Source organism: Gopherus flavomarginatus, chromosome 10, assembly GCF_025201925.1.
Source record: "Gopherus flavomarginatus isolate rGopFla2 chromosome 10, rGopFla2.mat.asm, whole genome shotgun sequence".
Taxonomy (NCBI): domain Eukaryota; kingdom Metazoa; phylum Chordata; order Testudines; family Testudinidae; genus Gopherus; species Gopherus flavomarginatus.
Window position 1 is genome coordinate 49,833,109 of NC_066626.1, and position 25,291 is coordinate 49,858,399.

At 39.8% G+C, this 25,291-nt stretch overlaps 2 protein-coding genes across 3 annotated transcripts in view; both read left to right on the forward strand.

The window, feature by feature from the left end:
- The window catches only part of LY75 (lymphocyte antigen 75), a 69,456-nt gene extending 49,669 nt beyond the window's left edge, over positions 1 to 19,787 (forward strand). The window contains exons 26-35 of the mRNA XM_050969168.1: positions 1,770 to 1,938; positions 4,152 to 4,316; positions 5,053 to 5,175; positions 6,717 to 6,911; positions 7,313 to 7,533; positions 8,772 to 8,946; positions 10,270 to 10,437; positions 11,779 to 11,901; positions 13,230 to 13,397; positions 18,925 to 19,787. Of these exons, the coding sequence (XP_050825125.1) occupies positions 1,770 to 1,938; positions 4,152 to 4,316; positions 5,053 to 5,175; positions 6,717 to 6,911; positions 7,313 to 7,533; positions 8,772 to 8,946; positions 10,270 to 10,437; positions 11,779 to 11,901; positions 13,230 to 13,397; positions 18,925 to 19,109 (1,692 nt within the window). The 3' untranslated portion in view covers positions 19,110 to 19,787. The remainder of the gene's footprint in view (positions 1 to 1,769; positions 1,939 to 4,151; positions 4,317 to 5,052; positions 5,176 to 6,716; positions 6,912 to 7,312; positions 7,534 to 8,771; positions 8,947 to 10,269; positions 10,438 to 11,778; positions 11,902 to 13,229; positions 13,398 to 18,924) is intronic.
- Positions 19,788 to 24,152: 4,365 nt separating this feature from the next.
- CD302 (CD302 molecule) overlaps positions 24,153 to 25,291 on the forward strand; it is a 38,801-nt gene continuing 37,662 nt past the window's right edge. The window contains exon 1 of one of the 2 annotated variants that reach the window (XM_050969358.1): positions 24,153 to 24,369. In XM_050969358.1, coding sequence (XP_050825315.1) covers positions 24,303 to 24,369 — 67 coding nt within the window. In that variant the 5' untranslated portion in view covers positions 24,153 to 24,302. The remainder of the gene's footprint in view (positions 24,370 to 25,291) is intronic. The other variant, XM_050969357.1, reaches the window with a different exon arrangement.

A 25,291-nucleotide genomic window follows, 5' to 3' on the forward strand; every position in this document is an offset into this window, starting at 1 on the left:
TATATCATTGCATCATCTTTGCCCCTCTGTTGTCAGTGGTTCTGTAATTGCTGCTGTCATTTGAAATTCTGGGGCAGGGTCAAGGAAGGTCAACCAAAATGTTTTAAAAAGAGAAAATCTGAAAGAGAGCAAATGAAATCCAAAAGCAACTGCTAAAAACTGTTTGAAATATATTGTAAAATCTTCTCTTAGAACTTGGAATGGATTTTTTCAGGTAGGGTTTGTATGCTTTATTGCTTCTTAATAATGGAGAAAAGTTGTGAAAGGGTATTTTTAAAAAAAATATGCTTTTTTATCTTAAAAATATCAATAGTGTCAAGTCTTCTTTCTTCTGTGTTTGTTGGAGGACTTCTTGGAAATTCCCAGTGTGGATTGGGAGCTTTCTCATCTGTTAATTAAAAAGCTTGGGGCATGAGTGTGTGAGTGAGTGCTGAATCTTTAACAAACATCTTTTCTTCTGACCATTTATGGATGTTTGAATTAAATAAGTATTACCAAAACCAAGCAAAACACAAAGTTTTAAATAGCCAGAATAAAAATTGTTTTCGTGGTCATGTGTCTATGTCATCATAATTCTCCTACTTCTGCAGCTGTCCATAGAGTTTTCCAGGAACAACAGAGAAGGAAGAACCTGGTATTTTTAATGTATAAAACATACAGGGAATTTTTAAAGAAAACAGACTTTTCATGTCTTATGTGTACTTCACAAAGAAGCAAAAAAGAAGACAACCTCTCCTCCCTTTGTAGGTGACCTTTAAGTGGGGATCAAATGCCTCATCCTGTTGCATATGGCATTAAAGCTCTGAAACATGTAGAGAGGTACTGCCTACACAGCAGCTCATGCCTGTAGGCAATGAGGCAGTGCTAGGAGAGTTCTAGCGCTGAACATACCAGGAAGATATATTCAGCTAAAAAAAAAAAAAAGATTAGCACAGCTGGTATCGATTCCTAATATAAGAGTGGTCTTAAATACAGAAGAAGACTTTTAAATTTAACTTTCCTAAAGCATAGATCCACTTACTTTTCTTGTGTTTTAATACGATTAATTATTATTATTTATTTATTGTTGTCATCTTCAGGGCAGGAATATGTCTAATTATAAATTTGAGAAGTACTTAATATTAAACATTAATACGTTACATTTGATCTAACATGGGGAAACAACAGGACTGACTCTTAGAAATTGCTTCTAATTTCCATGCACAATTGTGCCCACAGTTAATGGCAGGTGCAAATGGTACCATTTAGAAATCAAACTACCTGGCTTTGCCTGCAAATCAAGCATAATAGTTAGACATCTAAGTTCTGCACTGTTGTTGTAGCCGTGTTGATCCCAGAATATTAGAGAGACGAGGTGGGTGCGGTAATATTTTTTATTAGAACAACTTCTGTTGGTGAGAGAGGCAAACTTTCAAGCTTACAGAGTAGTTCTTCAGGTAACCTCTGTGTAAGGTTGAAAGCTTGTCTCTCTCACCAACAGAAGTTGGTCCAATAAAAGATATTACCCAACCCACCTTGTCTCTCTAACATCTACGTGTTATCATTTGCCATTCACAATAGTCAATGTAGTTTTTTTCAGAACCAAAACTGAATGTGACAGACTTCGTTTATTATTTTAACAAGAGACCAAATCCTAAAAGCTGCTGAGCACCTGCAACTCTTGCTGAACACAGGATTTCACCGGGTAGAAATGTAGTATCATGTCATTTGATGTACCTAGACTTTTTTTTAAGTGTGTAAGCTCTCATCTTTTATTGGTATGATGCTAGGATGGAAAACATTATGGCTGGGCAGATGGAAAGCGCATTGATTTTAGTCGCTGGTCTGAAGAAGATGAAGAAACAAGTGAAGAATGTGTGTTTTTGGATATTGATGGATTCTGGAAAACTTCTGCATGTTCCTCTGAAAATCCGGGTGCTATTTGCTACTTGCCAAGAAGTATGTATTCTGAGAAAATACATTCTCATTATTTTTAAAAAACCATCTTTCATAAGTAATATACATAGTAAAACTCAGTAACAAAGATGTTTTATAATTATTTTAAAATAAAAATGTTCCATTATATACACTGAACATAGACTACTTTCTAGAACAGGCTTGTTTAGTTGTTTGTGTACCAGAAAACCCGCTGGTGCTTTGGAAATGGGCCATGTATACACCTGAGCAAGTTACCCAAACACTGTGTAATTATTTAATAGCATTCAGGATTGCTGTGTTGACCCAGATTGTGCCCTCCAGATCTGCCAACTGAGGACACCCTCTGCACATGGATCTCCCTCACCTCCATGTGGAAGGAGGATTTAGCCATCTCCCCTGCACCATCTGGGCCCCCATTTGGGCCCTGTGGAGGCCTCTTCATACAGTCTGGAGTCCAGGCTGCGGGGGGAGATTGGTGACTGGGTAGGTGGAAGGAGTTGCAAGTGGAGATCAAGTCGAGAGGTGCAAATTGAGCCTTTGCCAACTCCACAGAAATTGTTCCAAATAGAATAATGCACCCTAGGAAGAGGTCCCTTGGGATCTTCTAGGTTTGGCCAAGGACAACGGGGGAGGACAACAATTCCCCCCTCAAAAACCAAACAAAAAAAAGAGAAAAGAAAAGGATGATGTGAGGGAATCCCCCTGAGATCTTCACAGAAATTTCTTCCTCGTGAGACCACTCTTGTAGGTTTTTCTGTGGAAGGGCATGATATGGGCTATTGCTTTAAATACAAAATTGCAACCAGAAATTCTTTGTGATTATGGTATAATTAAGTTGATTCTTTCAGTCTGAATTACTAGAGGAGTAGTCTCATTAACTTCAATGGGAACAACAACGAGTACTTGTGGCACCTTATACACTAACAAATTTATTTGGGCATAAGCTTTCGTGTGCCAAAACCCACTTCATCAGATGCATGAAGTGGAAAATACAGTAGGAAGATATATATAGCAGCACATGAAAAGATGGAAATTGCCTTACCAAGTGGGAGGTCGAGACAAATCAATTAAAGTGGGCTATTATCAACAGGATGAAAAATCAGTTTTCTAGTGGTAATCAGGGTGGCTCATTTCAAACAGTTAACAAGAAGGTTTGAGTAACAGTAGGGGAAAATTAGCATGAGGACATTAGTTTTTTTAGTTCTTGTTGTGACCCAGCCACTCCCAGTCTTTATTCAGGCCTAATTTGATGGTATCCATTTTGCAAATTAATTCCAGTTCTGCAGTTTCTCATTGGAGTCTGTTTTTGAAGTTTTTTTGTTGAAGAATTGCCACTTTTAAGTCTGTTGTTGAGTGTCCAGGGAGGCTGAAGTGTTCTCTTACTGGTTTTTGAATGTTATAATTCTTGACATCTGATTTGTGTCCATTTATTCTTTTGTGTTGAGACTGTCCGGTTTGGCCAGTGTACATGGCAGAGGGGCATTGCTGGCACATGATGGCATATATCTCATTGGTAGATGTGCAGGTGAACGAGCCCCTGATGGTGTGGCTGATATGATTACGACCCATGATGGTGTCCCTTGAATAGATATCTGGACGGAGTTGGCAATGGGGTTTGTTGCAGGGATAGGTTCCTGGGTTAGTGTTTTTGTTGTGTGGTGTGTAGTTGCTGGTGAGTATTTGCTTCAGGTTGAGGGGCTGCCTGTAAGTGAGGACTGGCCTGTCTCCCAAGGTCTATGGGAGTGAGGGATCATCCTTCAAGCTAGGTTGTAGATCCTTGATGATCTTCTGGAGAGGTTTTAGTTGGGGACTTCAATGGGAATTACATGGTGCCCCAAGATTGGAATGTTTTACCCTTTCAGGATTGCTATGTAAAAATGTAAAAGGTAGTCTGTGCTTGCACAAGAATCACTGCAAAAGCTAAGTTACTGGATAATATTTGTTCTGGGTTTATTATATGTATTTGTTCCTAAAACTACTTAACCTAAAATAGTTTCTGTGAAAACCCTTTTTAAAGTATTTGCATATCCCATTTCATAAAATCATTGCTTCTTACCATCTTTAAGTTTATGGAAATATCACTGTTCTGAGAAGACTGGGAACAATGTTATATTTTATGCTGAATTTATGTTTTGTAACAGATTTTCATATCACACTGGAATTTGTTGTGAGGAATGAGCTGTCTTATTTTAAAATTGTGCATGACCTAAGAGAGTCTTCTTTTTTTTTTCCAGATGAGACTGAGAAAGAACAAGTTGTTGAACATATTAAATGTCCACATAAGTTTAAAAATACACCATGGATATCATTTCAAAATAGTTGTTACACTTTCATGATAACAAAAGATAGATGGCAAGAAATGAAATCACAAGAAGCCCACCACTTATGCAAGAAAATAAGTAAGTACTTCTTTTAATTACTAGATTTCAGATTGACAGTGTCTTTTACGCTGATTGTACAGAAACTGAAAAACTAGGGAGGTGAAGCCTAGCTGGAGTTTGAAAGATAGCAAATATTGTTGTCCATTTTTTAAAATCAGAAGGTCAATTTTTAATGCATAACGGGTCCTACACAGCAAAGGAAAGCCTGTGGCTGTCCCATGCCAGCTGACTCGGTCTCGCAGGGCTTGGGTTGTGGGGCTGTTTCATTGCTGTGTAGTCTTCCGGGCTTGGGATGGAGCCTGAGTTCTGGGACTTTCCCTCCCCACAAAGTCCAGAGTATGGCCCCAACCCAAGCCCCAAAGTCTACACAGCAATGAAACAGCTTCATAGCCTAAGTCCCACAAGCCCGAATCAGTTGGCATGGGCCAGTGATGGGTTTTTCCTTACTGGAAAAGGAATCTTGTTTTTAAGTGTATGACGTGCTCCTGAAAAGTAAGCTGACAGTGCTAGAAGCTGAAATCCTCCACTTGTCTACAAAATACTCACAGAACAGGTAGTGTTGACATTGCCTTTTGAAAAATGGTAATTTGTCCTCATATTTTTGTTGGCTGATGTGTTGTCTGTCCTTTTAGAATGTTTGGGTGTGTGTGTGTGTAGTAATGATTAAACAATGGCGATTAAAACTTAATTTGTTTTGTAGATGATAGATAAACTTGTAATAAACTAACTATTATTTTAAAAATTGTTTCAACAGATCCAGATGCATTTGTCTTGAATATTAGAGATGAGGAAGAAAATAACTTTGTTGTTGAGCAGCTACATTCGTTCAGTGGCCTAGCTACATGGGTATGGTTGGGTGTAATTTATGATGACAGGGGTAAGATTTTTTTCTTAATAAAATTTGTTAATTTACTATCATTAGACTGATACATTTCTTACATACTACATATGGTAGAGAAATCCAAGATACTATAAAAATAAATATATACTAATGCTTACAACTGCCTATATTTTCATTTATATTTTTAGAGGGAAATAATTGGATGTCTTTTGTCTGTTCTAGTGATATTTAGATCCTACACAGTCTGCTTAATCCAGGTTATTGATTTTACCAAAAGGCAGGATTTAAAAAGAGCACAATGATATGTGCTGACATTTTTAGCAATATACATCGGCCAGACTTACAGAGATACTGAGCACCCACAGCTCCCACTGAAGTTAGTAACAGTTTGGGTGCTCACTACTTTGGAATTTCAAGCCCAGACTGAGTAGCAAACTACTAAAGCTCCTACAGCTGCAATTTGTGACCAATCCTGCATTCTCTATTATGTGCAGTAAGTTTTCTGCAATTTTTCTGTTAGAATAATAGTGCTTTTCATCTTCAAAGCACTTTACAAAGATGAATGAATAACATCTCAGTGATGTAGATCAGTAATTTTTTCATGATCCCCAAGAGTCCATGTACTCTGCTTCATTCTGAATGTAGATTCTGAAGCAGGGTGTCTGAATTCTGTTGCAATCTGGAGCCCTTGGAGAGGTGGAGCAGGAGGTAGTTTTGGATTGTGGGGCAAGTGCATGAACTGGATGTTTCTATTTAAACAATAAACTGTAGAGTAGTTAGCAGGATTGGAACTTAAGGGATTCCATGCAGATGCAAAGATCTGATTTTAGTATTGGAGCCTTAAATTTTCATCTTTAGGTTTCAAATACTGAACTCATTGTGATGAATGGGGTAGGTCACACTTCTCAGAGCTATTATTTCAGACTGTTTGCAGACTCGGAAATACAACACTGCATCAATTACATTCAGTTCTTGTTTTAAAAGTAATCTTCATGGGCAGGAAACATCATTTAAAAAAAAAGAAAGAAGAAATCTTAGATTCCAGAGCATCTTACTGCAGAGTGATGGATATTCTGTCAAATTGCATGGCTAAGGAATTGCAGAACACACAGGGTCATGGCAATCTCCATTTTACAAAATGTGAAAACAAGGCAGAGACATTAGTCACATTAAGCTACCGAGGGAGTGTGCATCATAGCCAGTATAGAATTCAGGAGTTCCTGATTCCTAGTTATAGCTATTATCCACCAGACCACTCTTCTTCATAAAATAGTACTGGGTTACTTGCAGGGCACCTGTTGTTTGTTTGGTTTGGTTTGGTTTTTGTAATCTGAATTTTCACAATTCTGATTTGGGTAATCTACAGAGAACATTTTCTCGTGACACTTAGAATTTTGGTGAGGGCTTAGAGGAAACTCTAGCAACTTCAAAAAACATATTACTTCTGATCCAAAGTGAGTGCTTATGAATACTGGTCAGGAGCACACCATCTTCAGTTGTAGATGAATTTCATGTTTCTTAAAAAATCAGTGCTTTGCTCAAGGCTAACTATGGAAACTTTTTCATATTTTCCACAGATAATTCCCTAAAATGGTATGATGAAACTTATGTATCTTACAATAACTGGAAACAGGGAAGACCTAACGTAAAGAAGAATCAGTTTTTTGCTGGAGTGAACCGTGATGGGTTTTGGGATATTTACAACCTTACGCAAAATTGGCAAGCTCTCCAGTTTAATCAACACAGTATTCTTGCCTGTAAAATTGAAATGGGTAAGTAATATCCAGAAACAATTACACCCAAAGGTTTGGGAGCTGGGGAGGTAAAGTTTATTTTAAGGCTTAGTCCTGCAAGCCCTCCAGGAACATGACTCCCAATGAAGACCCTGCATCTGCTCCCATTGAACTCATTGGCAAAACTGTCATGGATTTCAATTTGCAGGATGAAGCTGTCTGTCAGTATTCTAGTACTTTGCTCAGGATGGATGTTGGCTGTGTGCCTCCATCTTTCTCCCATCATTTAGTATAAAAAAAGATAATATGTATCCCATAAGTAATTTATATTGAACACTTCAGTGCTTGAATTGAGTTGTTATAGACTGATGGATCTCCACATATTTCTAATAACATGAATGAAGTGTATAGAATTAACTATGATCTTAATCTTGAAATAGGGCCCAGAGAAAACAAGCCTCCATTGCCTGAGTATATACTACATGGAAATAGCACATACAGGGTCCTTCAGAAAAAAATAACCTGGTATGAAGCATTAAGAGAATGCAAACAGAATGGAAGTGATTTAGTCAGCATACACAGTGAATCCCATCAGGTGTTTTTGGAAGATATTGTAAAGCGTGATGGATATCCACTGTGGCTTGGGCTATCAAGCCTTGATGTAAGTTTCTACTGTCATGACCATCGTTTCTTTTTCTGCAGTAATTTTCTGCAGTTGATTTCCAAAAGCTTTGTGATCTTTCCAGGCTCTTTTAGAGGCTTGAATTTCATGCTAGAAGATTATTAGCTTTCTTTTCCCCCTACAACTAATAATATATGTTAATTTTTCCTACACGTTATTACACTTAGATATTAGGGGATTAAAAATGTATTTTAGAATGAGTGCCTGATTTCATACTTACATGACGGGCCAAATTCACCCGACTAGCATAGAGAAGTACAGCATGCAGCCTCTCTGCTCCACCTTGCCCATTATACCACCATTCTTCCACAGGGTTTTCAAAGGGCTTTAAGCTCCCCTTGGGGCCCACCAGCAAATAGTGCTCAGGGAAACATCAATTCAGTGCATCCGTCCACCACCCTACCCATCTTTTGGGCTCCACTAATCCCTTCACTTCCCATTGCATACTTTCCACAGCTATGGTTTCCACCAGCCTACACTTCCAAGTGAATCTAGCTTAGTAGCTTTCATCAAAAACTGATAAACTTTACATATTGTTCCCACCCCTGTGGTTTCACAGCTCACAGCATGACTAAGCGCACGTCCAGACTAACTCGCAGCATCGGCGGGTTAAAATCGATTGCTCGGGGATCGATATATCGCGTCTAGTCTGGACGCGATGTATCGATCCCCGAGCGCGCTTACATCGATTCTGGAACTCCATCAACCCGAACGGAGTTCCGGAATCGACACAGAGAGCCGCGGACATCGATGCCGCGCCGTCCAGACGGGTGAGTACCTCGATTTTAGAAATTCGACTTCAGCTACGTTATTCCCGTAGCTGAAGTTGCGTATCTAAAATCGATTTTAATTCCTAGTCTGGACGTGGCCTAAGTAATAGATTTGTTAGGACAGGAAGTGAAGAATGCCTTATGTAATTGAAATCATAGGGAAAAATTAGGGAGACATAATGTTACCAGGTTGGGATTTGGCCTGGCCACAACCCTACTCTTAGAATACCACAGACTCCTCAATGATCACAAGTGGCCAGGGCCTCAGTTTTAAGTATTACCGGGAAGATAGAAGCTGCTAACCATGTTGGGCGTTGGTTCAGTACTGACTTGGAGGAAATGGGTTTTTGACTCTTTAGTGCATCACTCTCTGTACGTTATCTGTGTTTATATTTGAGTAATTAAGACCTGAATGCAGTGGTATAAAAAATATTATTCTTTAATCAGGGAAGTGAATCTAATTTAGAATGGTCTGATGGAAGTGAATTTGATTACCGTCCCTGGGAACTAGAAAACTCTACATCTATTGGGAACTGCATTTTTCTGGATACTAAAGGATTTTGGAAACGTAGAAGGTGCACAGATGTTGTTGATGGTGCCATTTGCTATACTTCTTCAGACAGTAAGTCTGATTTCCTTTTTTCCTGTAATTTAACACACACTCTATTTTACATGCTGTATTATGAACAGAAAATGAAGACTGAAAGAAATGTGATTTAGACTAAACCAGACATTTTGTTCTTTAAGACGGATTGTTTAGAAGGAGTGGCAAAGTACTCGTCAGTATATCTTGTAAGCTTTGTGGCATCATACTTTGGTATTTGATAACAGTGGTGGCCAGATACCTAAACAAGCATTAAAAATAGATACTGCTTGTTAAACAGCCTAATGTGAGAGGGTTTCTTTATGCCCAAAATGTTTTCACTGCAGAGTTTTGTTGGCTCAACTTCCATGAAATACCAACTCTGTCAAAGTCATGTGCTGTCACTGGATTTCTGTTTTAAGATTTTCATAACTGCCTGGGACATTTCTTTCCTATGCCCATTAATGGAGTGAAACTTTAAACTGAGCTGAGCAGGGTGTAACACATTACTGAAAGGCTTTTGGGGGCATTGTTGAGTAGTAGTTAGAACAGGAGACTCGTAGTCAGTACTCCTGAGTTTTATTCTCAACTATGCCAAGATTAGCTTTGGGCCTTGGGCAAATGGCAACCTTTCTGTGCCTTAGTTTCTCCACTTATAAAATGGGAAATACATACCTTCCCTTTATAAAGCAATAAAGCACTTTGAGATCCTTGTGTGGAATGTGCTGTGGAAATTACCATATTAATTTATGAATCTTAGTTTGAATAGTGGGAACATGAGACTGTCACCATCTGTATCTGTTTCATACTCCCTCATTTTAGACAATTACCTTGGCAAAATCTGATAAATAAAACTGGTGACCTCAGATTATTTTAGTTTCTTCAAATTAGAGGGATCACTTTCAACATGACCCAATGTTTCATGGAATAAATTAATATAATTAAATTAATATAAATATAAATTAATATAATTTGTATAAATTGTTAGACTGATTACCTCTTTGTGACCTATGGTATAAATGTCAGCTCTTAAATCAGAGGTGCACAGTGAATGAGCATACCGTATTTCAAGGCCATTTGAATGCTTGAAATCCAGTAAGAATGAGCGGTTCCCCCACTAAAGGGAAGGTGAAAGTCCCAGAATATCTGGAACTTTTCCTGTAATCATTGGCTGATAATGAATGAATCTACTATATTTCAAGAAGCAAGCTAAATGGGATATAAATTAATTTTGTCGGTTAGTCAGACCGTTTCCAGCATGTGTGTGAATTTTTGTATATAGCATCCCTACCCCAGAGTGATTTGAGTCTGCAGAGCCTCTTTTAATTTGCATAATACAAAGTTTTTTTTATATTTTTACAGAGAGACAACTACAGCCACAGCAAACCAAAGGCTCCTCCAGGTGTCCACAGGGTACTAGAACATCGCAGTGGTTGCAGTATAAAGATCATTGCTATGCATTTGACATGGCATTATACAATTTTTCAGTATATACTGCAGAAGAGGCTAAAAGAGTCTGCCAGAAGCTGGGTATGTTTGGTTTTATTTATAATGTGTTATATCTTGTAACTAGCTCCTCATTAAGGGAGGATTAGAAAAAACACACTGGCAAAACTTATGCTTTATGTTTCTTTGATTTGGGAATATGTCTAATGGCTGGTTTTATCTAATGATTTCTGGAGCATTTGATTAATATTTTTGGTAAAGTTGTGCAGTGTTTTGATTACTTATCTGGAACATGAATGTACAAAAAGTGATACCTCATTTGTAACCATTGATAAAGGATTCAGAAGATCAAGGCTGATTTTCAAGGGAAAACCTTTTTATTTTACACAAACCACTTTATACAAATTGAAGCCTGTATTGTTACAAAGTCATTCTTATTATAGCCCTGGGCATAGGATGAATGCAGAGAAATCCCACGTAGGATTTGAAAGTAGACACTTCATACTTTAAACTTAATGACGCACACAGAAGCTGAAAGGCCAATTTTTGTGCTAAAAGAAGAGCTTTTTTTTTTTCTTTAGTAAATACTGGGGATTGTTTTGTGACAGATAATATAAGCAGCATGCAATTCCTCATGTACAGAATCTTTTGCTCCCTTCACAATTTTAGGATGTTTGAATTGTCATAATTTTAGCTATGTCATTTTTTTTTACGATTTAAGGTTAATTAAGCTGTGTAAAATAAACTGAAATAAAAGAAGCAGGTATTCCCATTACCAGGTGTGACACCCAGTTCAGGGCCACTTGGACCCAGCGTGTGTTAGAGCAAGAATAGTCCTTCTTTAACTTATGCTGTTGGCAGAAAGTCCTTTATGCCAGCAGAGGATCCGGTGCATTGAAGCATGCCTCCTGCTCTCCCCGCCCCCAGTGCACCCCTTCCTTGCCATTGCACATTAAGTGCAGTGACGTATATCAATATATGATTGTTATTTAAATACAGAAAATTGCCCTGATTCAAGGTGCTGAGCCTCTATTAGGTTAATAGGAATCAAGGGGGTTTACAGAAGATGCTTAGCACCTGACAGGATCAGTGCTTCTGCTTCCATACAGTATCATTTAACATCTTTCCAGACTTGCAGGAGAATTGTCTTTATTTTATTTTGCATCACCTTCCCAGATGATACAACAAGAAGTTAACTTTGATCTGAGGCTGCTCGTGACAGTGCACTGTTCTCTTAATCTGTGTTTTTCCTCTGCAGATTACATATCGCAAAATTTTAGGAGTCCAAATTAGCAAATGTTCTTTCTCGTTTCTGTGCCTTAAATGATCCCTTTTGAATTTTTAGAAAATCCATTTAATTTAAAAAGACTATGAGGGAAACCTCTAAAATTTCTTTCTGTACTGACCACTAAACTCTTTGCTTAGATCCTTCTGCAACTCTATTGACTATAAAGGATGCCGAAGAGAATACATTTGTCAGCAAGCACATAAGGCAAAATGACCTCATCACCAGAAGAGTGTGGCTTGGATTGTCTCAGAACTTCAAGGGTAAGAAGTAACTACTAACTATGTGTGTGTATATATCTTATATGTTAAATAAAAATGAATGAACATAATATAAAAATATTTAGAATTTGAAAAGTTAACTGCCCTTGCTATGCAATTTGTTAGCATTAATTTATACGGTATAGTAACTTCTACCTCTTCCCAGTTTGTGTCAGTTCCTAATGTTTCTTGATTTGTGATTTAGAATTATTTTCTCATATATTCAGTGGTTTAAATTCAAACATTTAGCTGCTAGATTAAGACACATGAGTTAGAAAAGGTATATGGGGAGAGGTGTTTTTTGTTGGTTTTTTAAAATTATTCTGAAATATTTATTTTACAAGTTTCACAGAATCATTTTTATTTTTGTGGTTTTTGAATGAAAATTAGATAATCAACAAAGGGATATTGTACAGGAGTTTGGGGTTTTGATGAGAACTAGTTGGCTGTGATTTAATCCAGGCAAAACTGAGATAATGGTGGATTGGTGGAAGCAGACAGAAGAGTAAGTGGAACTTATATGGGCATGCAACTACCATTTGTAAAACAGTATGAAAATTGGAGATGGTATTAGATTCTGGGCCAGTCTTAGATGCCCAGGTAGCAGCTGCGACAAAGTATTTTCCATCTGCACCTGGCAAGACAAATATAAACCTTTCTCTCCAATGCGAACCTTGTCAGAATTATCCATACTTTTATCACTTCAAGACTAGATTACTGTAATGCACCCTACATGGGGCTACACATGGGGACAATTTAGAAGCTGAATCTACTGCTGGAATGCTGTAGTGCTCTTACTAAGTGGAGTCGCACATTGGGAGCACATTAGCCCAGTACACCATGGTCTACACTGGGTTCCAATAAGATTCTAGGTGGACTTTAAGCCCGAAATGATTTGAGACCTGGTTACCTGAGGTATCCTGTCTCCCTGTGCCACATTTAGGATGAGCAGAGGCACTTGAGCTGGAACTCCTTCAATATAGATGAGACTGAGGTGGTGACAGGGCATTTTCTATGCAGGTTGCTCAGTAATTGAACTTACTTCACTCCCAACTCTTAGTCTGCCAGATCCCAGATTTGTTAACCTGGGCATGCTGCAAAGCTTGTCTCTCTCAGGAAGGGTGCACTGAGGTGGATATATTTATCTTTATGGGCAGTTTATGTTGTCATTTGTTATTTATGCAATAGGCACCCATCTCACTGGATGGGCACCTACAGTTGTTTTTTAGAAATGAGATGAAATAAATAAATGGCGATTTTCACATTATGTTGCAATATTGCAAATTTTTATGGTGATTTATCAAAGCAGTATTTGTGATCTTTCCCTACAGCTAAGTTCTTGAACTGGCTTGATGGTTCAGCGGTTAAATATGCCAATTGGGCAAACGGAACTTCAAAAGTCAATGGTAAATGCAGTGTTATCCTATCCACAAATGGATCATGGTCTGAAGTTGACTGCAGTCATAGTAAAGGCAGAGTTGTTTGTAAAGCTCCTCTAGGTATGTCTTTCTTGTGTTTAATATACAATTTACTTTTTTTTTTATTGTTACACTAAAGGATTTTTATGTCAGGCAAGGTCTGTGTACAGATCACTCAGATGAAATTCACTCCAGAAGACCTGTGACTTAAGTGGAACTTAAATGGTGCATAGATTCATTTATCCTGTTTATTTTTAGGCTGCTTTTGTTTTTGTACAGCAGCTAATTTCTGCTTTAATCTTTGTATGTTCAATACCTGGTTGTTGCATTTCTGTGCATGGGATATGTCGTGTTGATGGGCACACTAGAAATGCATAGATAGATATTAATAAATAGTTAAGTATCAGAGGGGAAGCTGTGTTAGTCTGGATCTGTAAAAAGCGACAAAGAGTCCTGTGTCACCTTATAGACTAATAGACGTATTAGAGCATGAGCTTTCATGGGTGAATACTGCATCTGACAAAGTGAGTATTCACCCAGGAAGGCTTATACTCCAATACGTCTGTTAGTCTATAAGGTGTCACAGGACTCTTTGTCACTTTCAATAAATAGTTAGAGGCCTTCATTATAAGAATGGCCATACTGAGTCAGACCAATGGTTCATCTAGCCCAGTATCTCATCTTCCGACAGTCGCCACTGCCAAATGCTTTCAAAGGGAATGAACAGAACAGGGCAACTGTCAAGTGATCCATCCTATCATCTATTCTGGCAGTTAGAGACTAGCGACAGCCAGAGCATGGGGCTGCATCCCTGACCATCTTGACTAATAGCCAATGATGGATCTATCCTCCATGAACTTATCTAATTCTTTTTTTAATCCAGTTATAGTTTTGGCCTTCACAACATCCCCCTGGCAATGAGTTCCACAGGTTGACTGTGCATTATGTGAAGAAGAACTTCCTTTTGTTTGTTTTAAATCTGCTGCCTATTAATTTCATTGAGTGACCCCTGGTTCTTCTGTTATTTGAAGGAATAATAATTCCTTATTCACTTTCTACACACTGTTCATGGTTTTATAGACCTCTATCATATCGCCCCTTGGTCATCTATTCTCCAAGCTGAACAATCCCAGTTTTTTTAATCTCTCCTCATATGGAAGCTGTTCCACACCCTTAATCATTTTTGTTGCCCTTCTCTGTATCTTTTCCAGTTCTAATATACCTTTTTTGAGATAGGGCAACCAGAACTACACACAGTATTCAAGGTGTAGGCATACCATGGATTTATACAGTGGCATTATGATATTCACTGTTTTATTATCTATTCCATTCCTAACATTTTGTTAGCTTTTTTGACTGCTGCTGCACTATCCACAATGACTCCAAATTCTCTTTCTTGAATAATAACAATCAATTTAGATCCCATCATTTTGTATGTATAATGGGGATTATGTTTTCCATTGTGCATTACTTTGCATTTATCAACATTTTGTCTGCCATTTTGTTGCCCAGTCACCCAGCTTTGTGAGATTCTTTTGTAACTCCTTGCAATCGGCTTTGGCCTTAACTATCCTGAGTACCTTTGTATTGTCTGCAAATTTTGCCTCCTCACTATTTACCCTTTTTCGGGATCATTTATGAATATGTTGAACAGCACTGGTCCCAGTCCAGATCCCTTAGGGATCCTGCAGTTTACCTCTCTATTCTGAAAATTGACCACTTATTCCTACCCTTTGTTTTCTGTCTTTTAACCAGCTACTGATTCATGAAAGGACCCTCCCTCTTATCTCCTGACTGCTTACTTTGCTTTAGACCCTTTGGTCAGGGACCTTGTCAAAGGCTTTCTGAAAGTCCGCTATATCCTCTGGATCACACTTGTCCACATGTTTGTTGACCCCCTCAGAGAATTCTAATAGATTGGTGAGGCATGATTTCCCTTTAAAAAAGCCATGCTGGTTCCTCCACAGCAGATCGAGTTCATCTATGTGTCTCATACTTCTGTTATTTACTACAGTTTTAACCAGTTTTTCTGGTACTGAAGTTAGGTTTACTGACCTGTAATTGCCAGGATCGCCTCTGGAGCCTTTTTAAAAAATTGGTGTCACATTAACTATCCTCCAGTCATCTGGTACAGAAGCTGAGTTAAGTGATAGGTTACATACCAAACTTAATAGTTCTGCAATTTCATATTTGAGTTCCTTCAGAACTCTTGGGTGAATACCATCTGGTCCTGGTGACTTATTACTGTTTAATTTACCAATCAGTTCTAAAATCTCCTCTATTGACACCTCAGTCTGGGACAGTTCCTCAGATTTGTCATGAAAAAGAATGATTCAGGTGTGGGAATCTCTCTCACATCCTCTGCAGTGAGGAACGATGCAGACAATTCATTTAGCTTCTTCACAATGACTTTATCTTCCTTGAATGCTCCTTTGAACCTCCATAGTCCAGTGGCCCCACTGATTGCTTGGCAAGCTTCCTGCTTCTGGTGTATTTACAAAAAAATTGCTGTTAGTTTTTGAGTCTTTTCCTAGTTGCAAAATTCCAAAATTTGCTAGTTCCAAAATTCTTCTGCTGGCATGTACCAAATGTATACCATCAGTCTGCATTCCCTAATATCCAGTCTGCAGTAGGACAGAAGTGTGTTTTCCCAAGTTTATTAACAGCTACAACAGAAATAAATATGGGGGCTACAGTATACAAGTATTTGTCTTCTTTCTTGCCCCACCAGTGGACCTCATATGGAGAGACAGGAATTCATGGTTTTAGTACTGGGGCTGGTCCTATGGGCAGCAGGTGCATGTATGTAGCATGCCAGGGAAAAGTTGAGGGTGTCACCACCTAGTCACTGAGAGATCATCTTAGTGGCTTCATCTGTGTATGCAGTGTTAACATGACAGCTACATAGATTTCAGCAAAATCTAGAATGTGTGTCCATGTCATAGAATAATCTCTGTAAGTTTTCTTCATAGTAGCAAGTTTCCCCCTTACTAAAATACCTGTCTTTTCTAGCTATTTCTGTATAGGATGCGGCACTACACTTTTTCCATTGAGGAGCTAAAGTAATTCTTGCTGTGAGTCCCATGTGCAGGTTTATCCATTCTTGCAGGTAGACAAACTACACTAGATTAAGGTCTTGTTTACTCTTAAAGGTTTGCTGGTATAACTTTACTTGCCTGGTGGATGGGGAAAGGATCCAGTTCCCATACTGCTACTTCACATTTCACTCCTTTTAGAATAGAAATCAGTTTCTTGGGTCAGAAAGGGTCCTTGGAAGCAGTGGAATCTTTCAGATTTTGCCTACACCTTGATGGAAGTTGAGAGGGAGGAACAATGGGAAGCTAATGTTCCTGTTCATGTTCTTAAGGAATAGAGCTACAAGATCTTCTCTGACCCTGCCTCAGAAATGGGTTTCCTCCTGCTTCTAGGAAGCTCAGGGACAGAATTAACTATGCACTGAGGCACAAAGTACATTTAAACAGTGAGGAAAACCAACATTAACAATGATAGGTTTTATGACGGATTCAGACCAGACAACTATAAAAGAGTTGTGGAAGGCAAATATATCAGCCTCAGGATGAGCATGTCCCTGTTCCCTGGGTAGCCAAACAAAGGCTACTCCAGGACAATCAAGACCCCTGATGCCAATTAAGGTAGTTAGGCTCATAGGCACCAACTTTCCCCGGCACCAGTGGGTGCTTGTATCCCGCTCCCACCCCCCGGCCCTTTCCCCACCCGCATTCCAACCCCATACCCAAAGTCCCCACCCCAACTCCGTCCCCTCCCTGCTCCTATTGGACGCCTTCTCCAAATCCTCCCCTGTACCCACCTCTTCCCCGAGTGTGCCACGTTCTCCCTCCTCCCCCCTCCCTTTATTCAGCGCAAGCGCTGGGAGCTAGGGGGAAAAGGCGGGCACACAGTGCACTCGGGAGGAGGTCGGGGAGCTGCTGCTGGGTGCTAAGCACCCATCAATTTTTCCCTGTGGGTGCTCCAGCCCCGGAGCACCCACAGAGTTGGCGTCTATGGTTAGGCTAATGCAGGCATCTGACTCCAGTTAACTAGCAAAGGGTCAGTTAAGACCATTAGGCTAATGGAGACAGCTGGAACTAATTTAGGTCCCACTCACAGTGCTTAAAAGCTCTCCTTCCAGTTCTCTCAAGAGAGCTCAGGTGGAAGGAGCTGGAGGAGAGGAAGCATTGCTGAATCCTAAGATAAGAGTGCAGCTAGGAAAAGGAGACCATGGGGAAGTGGACCAGGGAATCAAAACAGCACCAGTGGTGAAGGGGAAGCTGCCAACAGCTGCTCCTATTAAGGTCCCTGAGCTAGAACCCAGAGTAGAGGGTGGGCCTGGGGTTCCCCACCCACCCCCTTGCTCTACAGCACCCCCTGAGGGGGAAGCAGGCCTAGGTCTAGGCAGGATTGCACCTACTGAGCTCTGAGGAGCAACAAAGACGGGGGGGGAGAGTATTCCCCACTCCACCTTTCTGTACTGGCCTGTGATGAAAATCGCTCAATAAAGCTGTGACCTTTGCCACTACACAAAGAAAGGGAGGTCACATTGAGGGCCTTAGCAAGCTTCGGAGGCCATTAAATCTGCCCGGAAGCACAGAACCCACAACTACAGGCTTGGAATTTTGTCACCATTTTTATGCTTCAGTGTAGACCTTTAAGGTGTGTCTCCACTTCAAAATTTGCTGCTACTTCTATTTTTCAAAAAATGTTCATGTCAGAGGACCCAAAGTACACTCAGTTATATTGAGTGCAATTCCACATTGATTTAAATGCAAATAATTTCTTAATAGATTAAGAAATATCAGCAAAGTGATTCAAAATTAGCTACTAGATTAAATAGCAGAAAACTTTGTTAATACAGAGTTAATATTGTCCAGCAATAGCTTGTGCCATTTCAGAATGTCAAGTTCAGACTTCAGAAAATCAGGAAATACAGAGTTAAGGTACACCCACATATAACCTTAACTCTGGCCTCTTTGAGCAGTGCTCCCAAAACACCCATACTACACATACTCACTCTGTCTTTTCACTGTAAAGGAAAGGAGCTATCTGCACCTGCCCTGCACTCAAACACTTAACATACTCTCCTGATAGACTACCACACTTGTGAAATTCAGCAGTCGCTTCCCAAGTATATGCAAAAAAGTATTGCCAGAATAGGTCACCTTTAATTTAAGAAAAGCTGTTTGGGGTGGTTTTTTGTTTTGGTTTTCTGGGGAACTGTATCCCAAATATAGATCACTGACCCTATTCTGAATCTCCATGAGGCAAACCAAATATCAAGGCAATCCAAGTAACCAGACGGATTGTAGCACAATCAGAACAGTCCAGCTTTAAACAGAAAGGGCTTCCTAGCCTTAATCATAGTGGAGCTTGTGCTCAGCTATAATATTTGGCACTTATAGGAAACTGGCTTTTGAATTGATGGTGTGGAAAATATTAGTGTGTGTCTGTCTGTAAGACTTAAAATAGAGTTCCTGAACTTCAATAAAATGACTTTATAGTAACTGTATACATATTAGTATAAAACTTTCCTGTATAACAAATATTTTTCAGTCAAAAACACTGATTAACTATTTTCATTTCTCTTTTACAGGCACTAATCATACTGGAGTGGCTATAACATTTGCTCTGTTAATTATCCTAGTCTTGGTTGCTGGATTAATTTGGTATCTCTACAAAAAGAAACGGCTTCAGTGGGGTGGCTTCTTTGCAGTACGCTACGAACGAGGGATGAATGAAGATGAGACTGATAGCATGTTTACCAAAGATGGTTACTGAGAAATTGTTTTTGCTAATTGTTTTATTACAGATTCTACTGTGTGAAGCTATGGGGAATGGGCTACTTGACACTTTATTAGCTCCTTCTGAAAAACAAGTAAAAAGATTAACTAATGGCTAAATTCTGCCCTATAATGTGTGCAATTTTAAGTCAGTGGGAGTTAACTGAATTTGGCCTTAGCTGTAAATCTTGCACAAGGTAGAAGTTCCCTGAGCCTCTATAGCTCTGTGATTCCATATTAAATCTGGGTACTGCCTCTAAAATCTTTGCCTATATTATCTTTTTTTTTTCTTTTGGTAAAGTGTTTTTGGGGAATTGCAGGTGAGGAATAGACATTTAAAAACTGCAAATCAAACAAACTTTAAATTAAATATCTAGCTTTTAACAGGCAATTATCGATTAAACCGTTGGTGTCAAAAGACATACATTTTGAGGTACAGTACATTCCCTGTTCCTAGCATTGGGTCATCCTGCAACAACTAGCACAAAATACAATGATAAATACCAGATAAATGATATTTGGAATAACCACTTTTGTAATAACTCATTAATTATCAACTGTGATATAATACAGAAGGGCTTTTAACCACTGATATTTTCTGTTCTCACTGAGGTAGAATCTTAACATTTGGTATGCTTATTATGATCCATTGAGTGCAAGAGAGAAAAAAATTATATCTGAACATTGTTGTTTTTTTCTCAGAGGTCACCAACAAGCGATCATCACTGTTTCCTAATTATTGTTCAGGTGCCCTTCAGAGCTAGAATCATGACATAGAGTATGCTCTTTCACTCTGGGATTCTATCAATAAGGAAATATTCCTATTAAAAAAAACAGGTAACATTTAAGTCTGAGCCTGTTGCAGGCTCATACATGAATAGGCATGACCTCCCAAGATTCTACTGATATCAGCACAACTGGGATTAAGGCTCAAATACAAACATGAGCAAAATTCAAACCTTATGTAAACACTCTGTGACCGTCTAAAAGCAGTTCAAAGAATGGTGTATTTTTCACTGTAAGGAGACTGTCCCTTTTAAGAATTTTCAGTCTTCTTTTCATAGGCTCTTATATGTGGTGCTGCAAGTACCCCATAGCAGGCATGCTGAAAATCAGTTTCTGGGAATGAGGAGGCAATAGAAAAGGAAGACTAGTCTTTAAACTAGTATTTAGAGAATAACCTTTAAATCTTCCAAAATCCATCCTATGTTTTTAAAGTTGGTATAGAATTAGATCTGAATGATGATGTCCTGCACTAACACATGGGAAAGACTCATAGTTCATTTCCTAGTCTGTTGCACTCTGTTCAGAGCCAGTATTCCTGGTTCTGTAATGAGGAAATCCATACAGTTGATGAACCACAGTCCTGCCAGCCAATTTAAGGAGCTTCATTGACTATTTCCTAAGCAAATGCTTGTTTTTCAAGGATAGTTGGAATGAGATATTACTTGGAGTGGGTGGTGTGTAAAAGTGGGAGAAAAGTCAGGGCAGCAGAGGGTGCTATGACAGAGACTCTGGAGTAATGGGGGAAAGTTTAGACTTAAAATACAAAGTGATCTAGCACAGCTGTTCTGATCACATAATACAAAAGGATAAACACTGTATTTGGTCTGAATAGTATCCTAAGTCACTTGTGCTATGATTAAACATACAACTTGATAACAAATAAGGTATTTCCTCTATAATAAGTTTCAGAGGTGAGATGAAAATATGTCCTAGGTAGTGAGTGGGAGGGAATGTTTCGCAACTCAAGTTGTGTGCATACGTGCTACAAATTCTTGATCTATTTACATGCGAGATAAACTTGATTTTTTTTACATGCTGTGTCAGTTGCCTTTCCTATGTACTCCAAAAAGGCTACAAGAGTGAAGGGTTTTTTGAAGTATATATTACTTGATTAAACCATTATAGTAAGTCACTGTGTGAAAGTGGAATAATAATTGTAAGAAAAATGTTTCTTAATGCACACTGTCCTTTTTCAGATCAGATCTGTTTACTGTTTTGAAGGAATACATACTATTTAAGTAAAAAAACCACACTGTACACAAAAGACCAAATTCATTCCTGGTGTAATTCCATTGAGTGGTATTCCATCAGGAGTATATTTGGCCAAATATGCTGAGAATACTTTTTTTTTTTTTTAAGAGAGATTTTTAAGGGTGACAGGCCAGACCTGTGAGCCTCTCTTTCTGTTGCTGATGAAACACTCCCCTTTGTGCTTGTTGCACTATTCTGGATATGCAGTCTTTTTTTAAATGATACTTGGACAGTACAGTATCTTTCGAGCAAGATTCTTGTAGATGGTTTTAGCACCCATAAAAAAGAATAGGTACCAGACAAGCACACTAAAGAAAATAGTTCTGTATTAGTTCTCTGACTGGAGAAAAAGTAAGCACGTCGTCCTTTTGATACCTGGCCATAACTAAGAAACAAGAGTAAGAAAGAAATTGGCCTTGTAGCAATTCATGCAAAAAACTATTGAAATTGGCTGCAATACCTTGGAGTAAATTTTAGGTAAAATGTGATTATTTAACCTTGTTGCTGTGCTTCACATATTGCTTTTACAACAGTCTGGTTCTTGTGATCCTTTATTTTATTATAATTATGAAACACTTATATTACAGTAGCACCAAGCAGAGTGGGGTCTTACATGGTAAGTGTTGTACAAACACATGAGAACACAGTTCTTGCCTCTACTGTGTATTTAATGACAAATTTCCAACAAATGTGATAAAAATATTATCAATAAAGCAATAGGGAGCATGGCCATGATCCAGCAAAGCACTTAAAGGTGCATTATTTTAAGTTAACATAAATACTTAAATGTTTTGCTGGAAGAGGTCTAAATTAGTAGATTTAGAGAAGTTTTGTACTGCATTAAATAAAGTTGTATATGGTTGTGTCCTTTCCTAACAAAAGTACAGGTCAGGGTATTTTTGTACAAATATAAATTAGATACATGTGTGTTCAGCCTTGCTAGTTTTTTGACTATTTGCACTTATGGGCTTGCCTGGATGTGAATTTACAGATAGAAAGTATATTTTTAATGTTATTACCAAGATAACTAAATTATGATTTCAAGACACATGAATATACAATAAAAGGATAGTGTTTTTATAAAGTGTTTGTGTATTGTTGTGAATTATGTAAATAATTTTGTAAGGCACACTTCCAATGTTTTTTACAATATACCAGTAAATGGAATCTTGGGTAGCTTTTTATTTCAGTGAGCACAACTGTCTTAACATAAATGAACAGCCCACTTTCTGGATTGAAGTGTACAGTGAGGATAATATGCAAACATGCTCTTAACTCTTGAAAGAATAAAATTTATAAAAAGTCAGCCTAATATTTTTGTTTTCTGTGGAGAAAAATTAACAATGCTGAATGTCTGTACAATACTTAGCACAATCATGTTTCTACAATAAAGTAGTAACTAATGTTAAGGGAGTTAGTAGAAACTTGGATAAATTGGTGGTGTTAAATTCTTTTATAATGGAGAAAAACGTTGCTGTGGAATACAAGAAAACTCCTAATGACTACTAGGCTTCTGTTGCAAGGAGCTGGCAATAATTAAAGAGAAATGTGGCCAATTTAAAGCATTTAATGCATGTTAAGGTCTGATTCACTGGTGTCCCAGGGCTCCTTTCTGCCCATGTAACAACCTCTATAGTTGCAGTAAGAGCCCCCAAGGGAATTCCCCTGAAAATAGATGACTACACCTGATGGGTACTTCCCTATCTTCCAGTCCCAAGATACTTTTGGTCTGATGTATAATGAAACACATCAGTTATAAAATTTACATACCATCTTGCCTTTTTAAGATTTACTATGAATTCTCTCCTGCCTAAAATGACCTCTTAAATGTTTCTGGGCCAAATTCTGCAGTTCATACTGATATAAATCTCCCATTGACTCTAGCAGGAGCTTTTACCTAAGGACTGCAGATTTTTTTGTTTGTTGGTTAGGAAGGGAGACAAAAGGTCCTATAATGGTGCAGCCTGATTAAATGCAGGGCAGAGCTTCTTCCCTGGTGCTTAATAATTGAGATGGGGTTATTTTATCTTAATGTAATAGTATTTGTGGGTGAAGTTCACTGGGTATATTATAAATGTTAAGTTATTCTAAAATGCTAAAGAACAAGCATGAGAAAATGGGCTTTTTAAAAAGCCCATGTACTTCACCTCACACTGGGAGCTCAGTCATGGGCCTCAGACTATTATATGCATCTGTATTATTAGTGTCAAGTGTAGTTTAGATTCCTTGGGGAGGGGCTACATCTGTGTTTGCTCAGTATCTGTGTAATAAAAGGTGAGACAGGAGTGTGTGTAAAAGATTGATCTTTGTTACCCAGCTTCAGTCACATGACATGGATCAAGGCTATCAAAGTTTCTAGATCTGTGGCACCCGGCAGAAGTCAGTAGCCTACTGACTTCAGTGGCTACTGTTATTGCTTCCCTCCCCACACCTGTGTTGCCAGTTTTTCTCGTTCTGAAAATAAAATGCAAACAATATAACCCAAAGGTCACCACCACCACTGAATAGAGCCAATTGATAAACACAGACAACTAGGCCAGGCTTCTCCATGGCAGTTCGCAGGCAAGTTACCAGCACAATCCAATACTCTTGAGTTCTCAAACTTTTGTACTCAGAGCCTATTCCAAGCTAGCTCCACGTGGAGACGAGCTGACAGAAGTGCTGAGGCCAGGAGTTTAGAGGAGCCATCTAAAAGCGAGGGGGGGAGCTGGAGGCCAGCACGTCTTACACTAGTGGGGGATGCGGGAAGATTTCTCCTGTTAGTATAGTTGCATCGTGCGCTGCAGTGTTTCTGGCGGCTAATACGAACCGGTCGGTAGGCCGGGCGCGCTCGCTCCCCCACTGCTGAAGGCAGAGTTGGCCCTGGACAGCCCAGTCCCCTGGGGCTGGGTGTGTTTCCACGGCCTGACTCGCCTGCACCCCCGGACGCCTGGCCCCGGTCATGCCCAGCAGATGTCGCGTGGGCCCCGCGCCGGAGCCAGCCCTGTTGGGAGCGGCGCGTTAGCCCAGCCCAGCCCAGCCCAGCCTGCAGGGGCTGGGCAGCCTTCGGGGGCCGCGCTCCCGGCCCCGGGCTGCCCCCGGAGTGGGTGGTGTCCGGCCGGCCAGGGCGCTGCTCCCCCCTGCGGGCGCAGCTTTCCGAGAGTGAGCCGGGGCTATGGAGCCCCCTTTCCCCGCGCTGCTCTGCCTGCTCGGCCTCCTCGCCACCGCCTCCGGAGCAGCCGGTAAGGTCCCCTCCTGCGCCTGTCAGCCCCCCGCCTCCCTCAGCGTGCAGGGCCGCTTCGAGCCCGGCCGTTGTCCCCCTCAGGGCGGGCGAGCGGGGGGGCGACACCCCCTGCGGGAGGAAGCGCAGCCCACGCTGCTGGGTTTGCGGGCTAGCTGCGGCCCCGAGCTCGAGGGGCGGCCCCCCCCCCGGTGCATTGTAAGTCTATAGAGGGGAGGAGTTCACCCTACCGCTTGCATATTTCCCGCTGCCGGGGTGCTGCGTTGGGCACTGCAGGCCCGCGGGGGTAGCTGCTCTGGGACACTCTTGGCCTGCCATGAACATAGCTGTTGTCTGCGCTAGAAACGTAGGCCACGGTTTGAAACGTGGGAGCGAAAACATATTAACTAGCCCGACCATTGCAGCAGATACTGTCAGTCGTGGTTAAAAACCTCTTCCCCGGCCCTGGTCAGCCTTTAAGGGAGTCTAGTGTTAGCCACAACCAGCAAACATGTCAAAACACAACCTATCTCCAGATCCAGACAGGGCCACAGTCCCGTTATGTTTTTAGTCTTGCTCCTCATACAAAATCAGATGAGAGGCAAATTCATTTCCTGTTCCTCATGAGGGGAGAGGAGGCTTCTTCTGTTGTGTGCTGAGAAGTTTCATTTTCTGGAAAGTCCATTTGGCTAATGTACAACTATTGAGAAACAGTGGAAAGCAAACACCCCTTCAAACATGGAACATTAAAAAAACCATAGGATAGTCTGGAGCCAGTGCTTTCTCATGCTTTCTTATCAAAACTAACGACCCAGTCCTGCAGAAATGTACACGTATGTTCAACTCTAAGCATGTGAATAGTACCGTTAATTTTATTTCAGCTGGACAGTTTGAGTGAGTAAAGTTAAGCATGTGCATAAATATTTGAAGGCTTGTGACCTAAT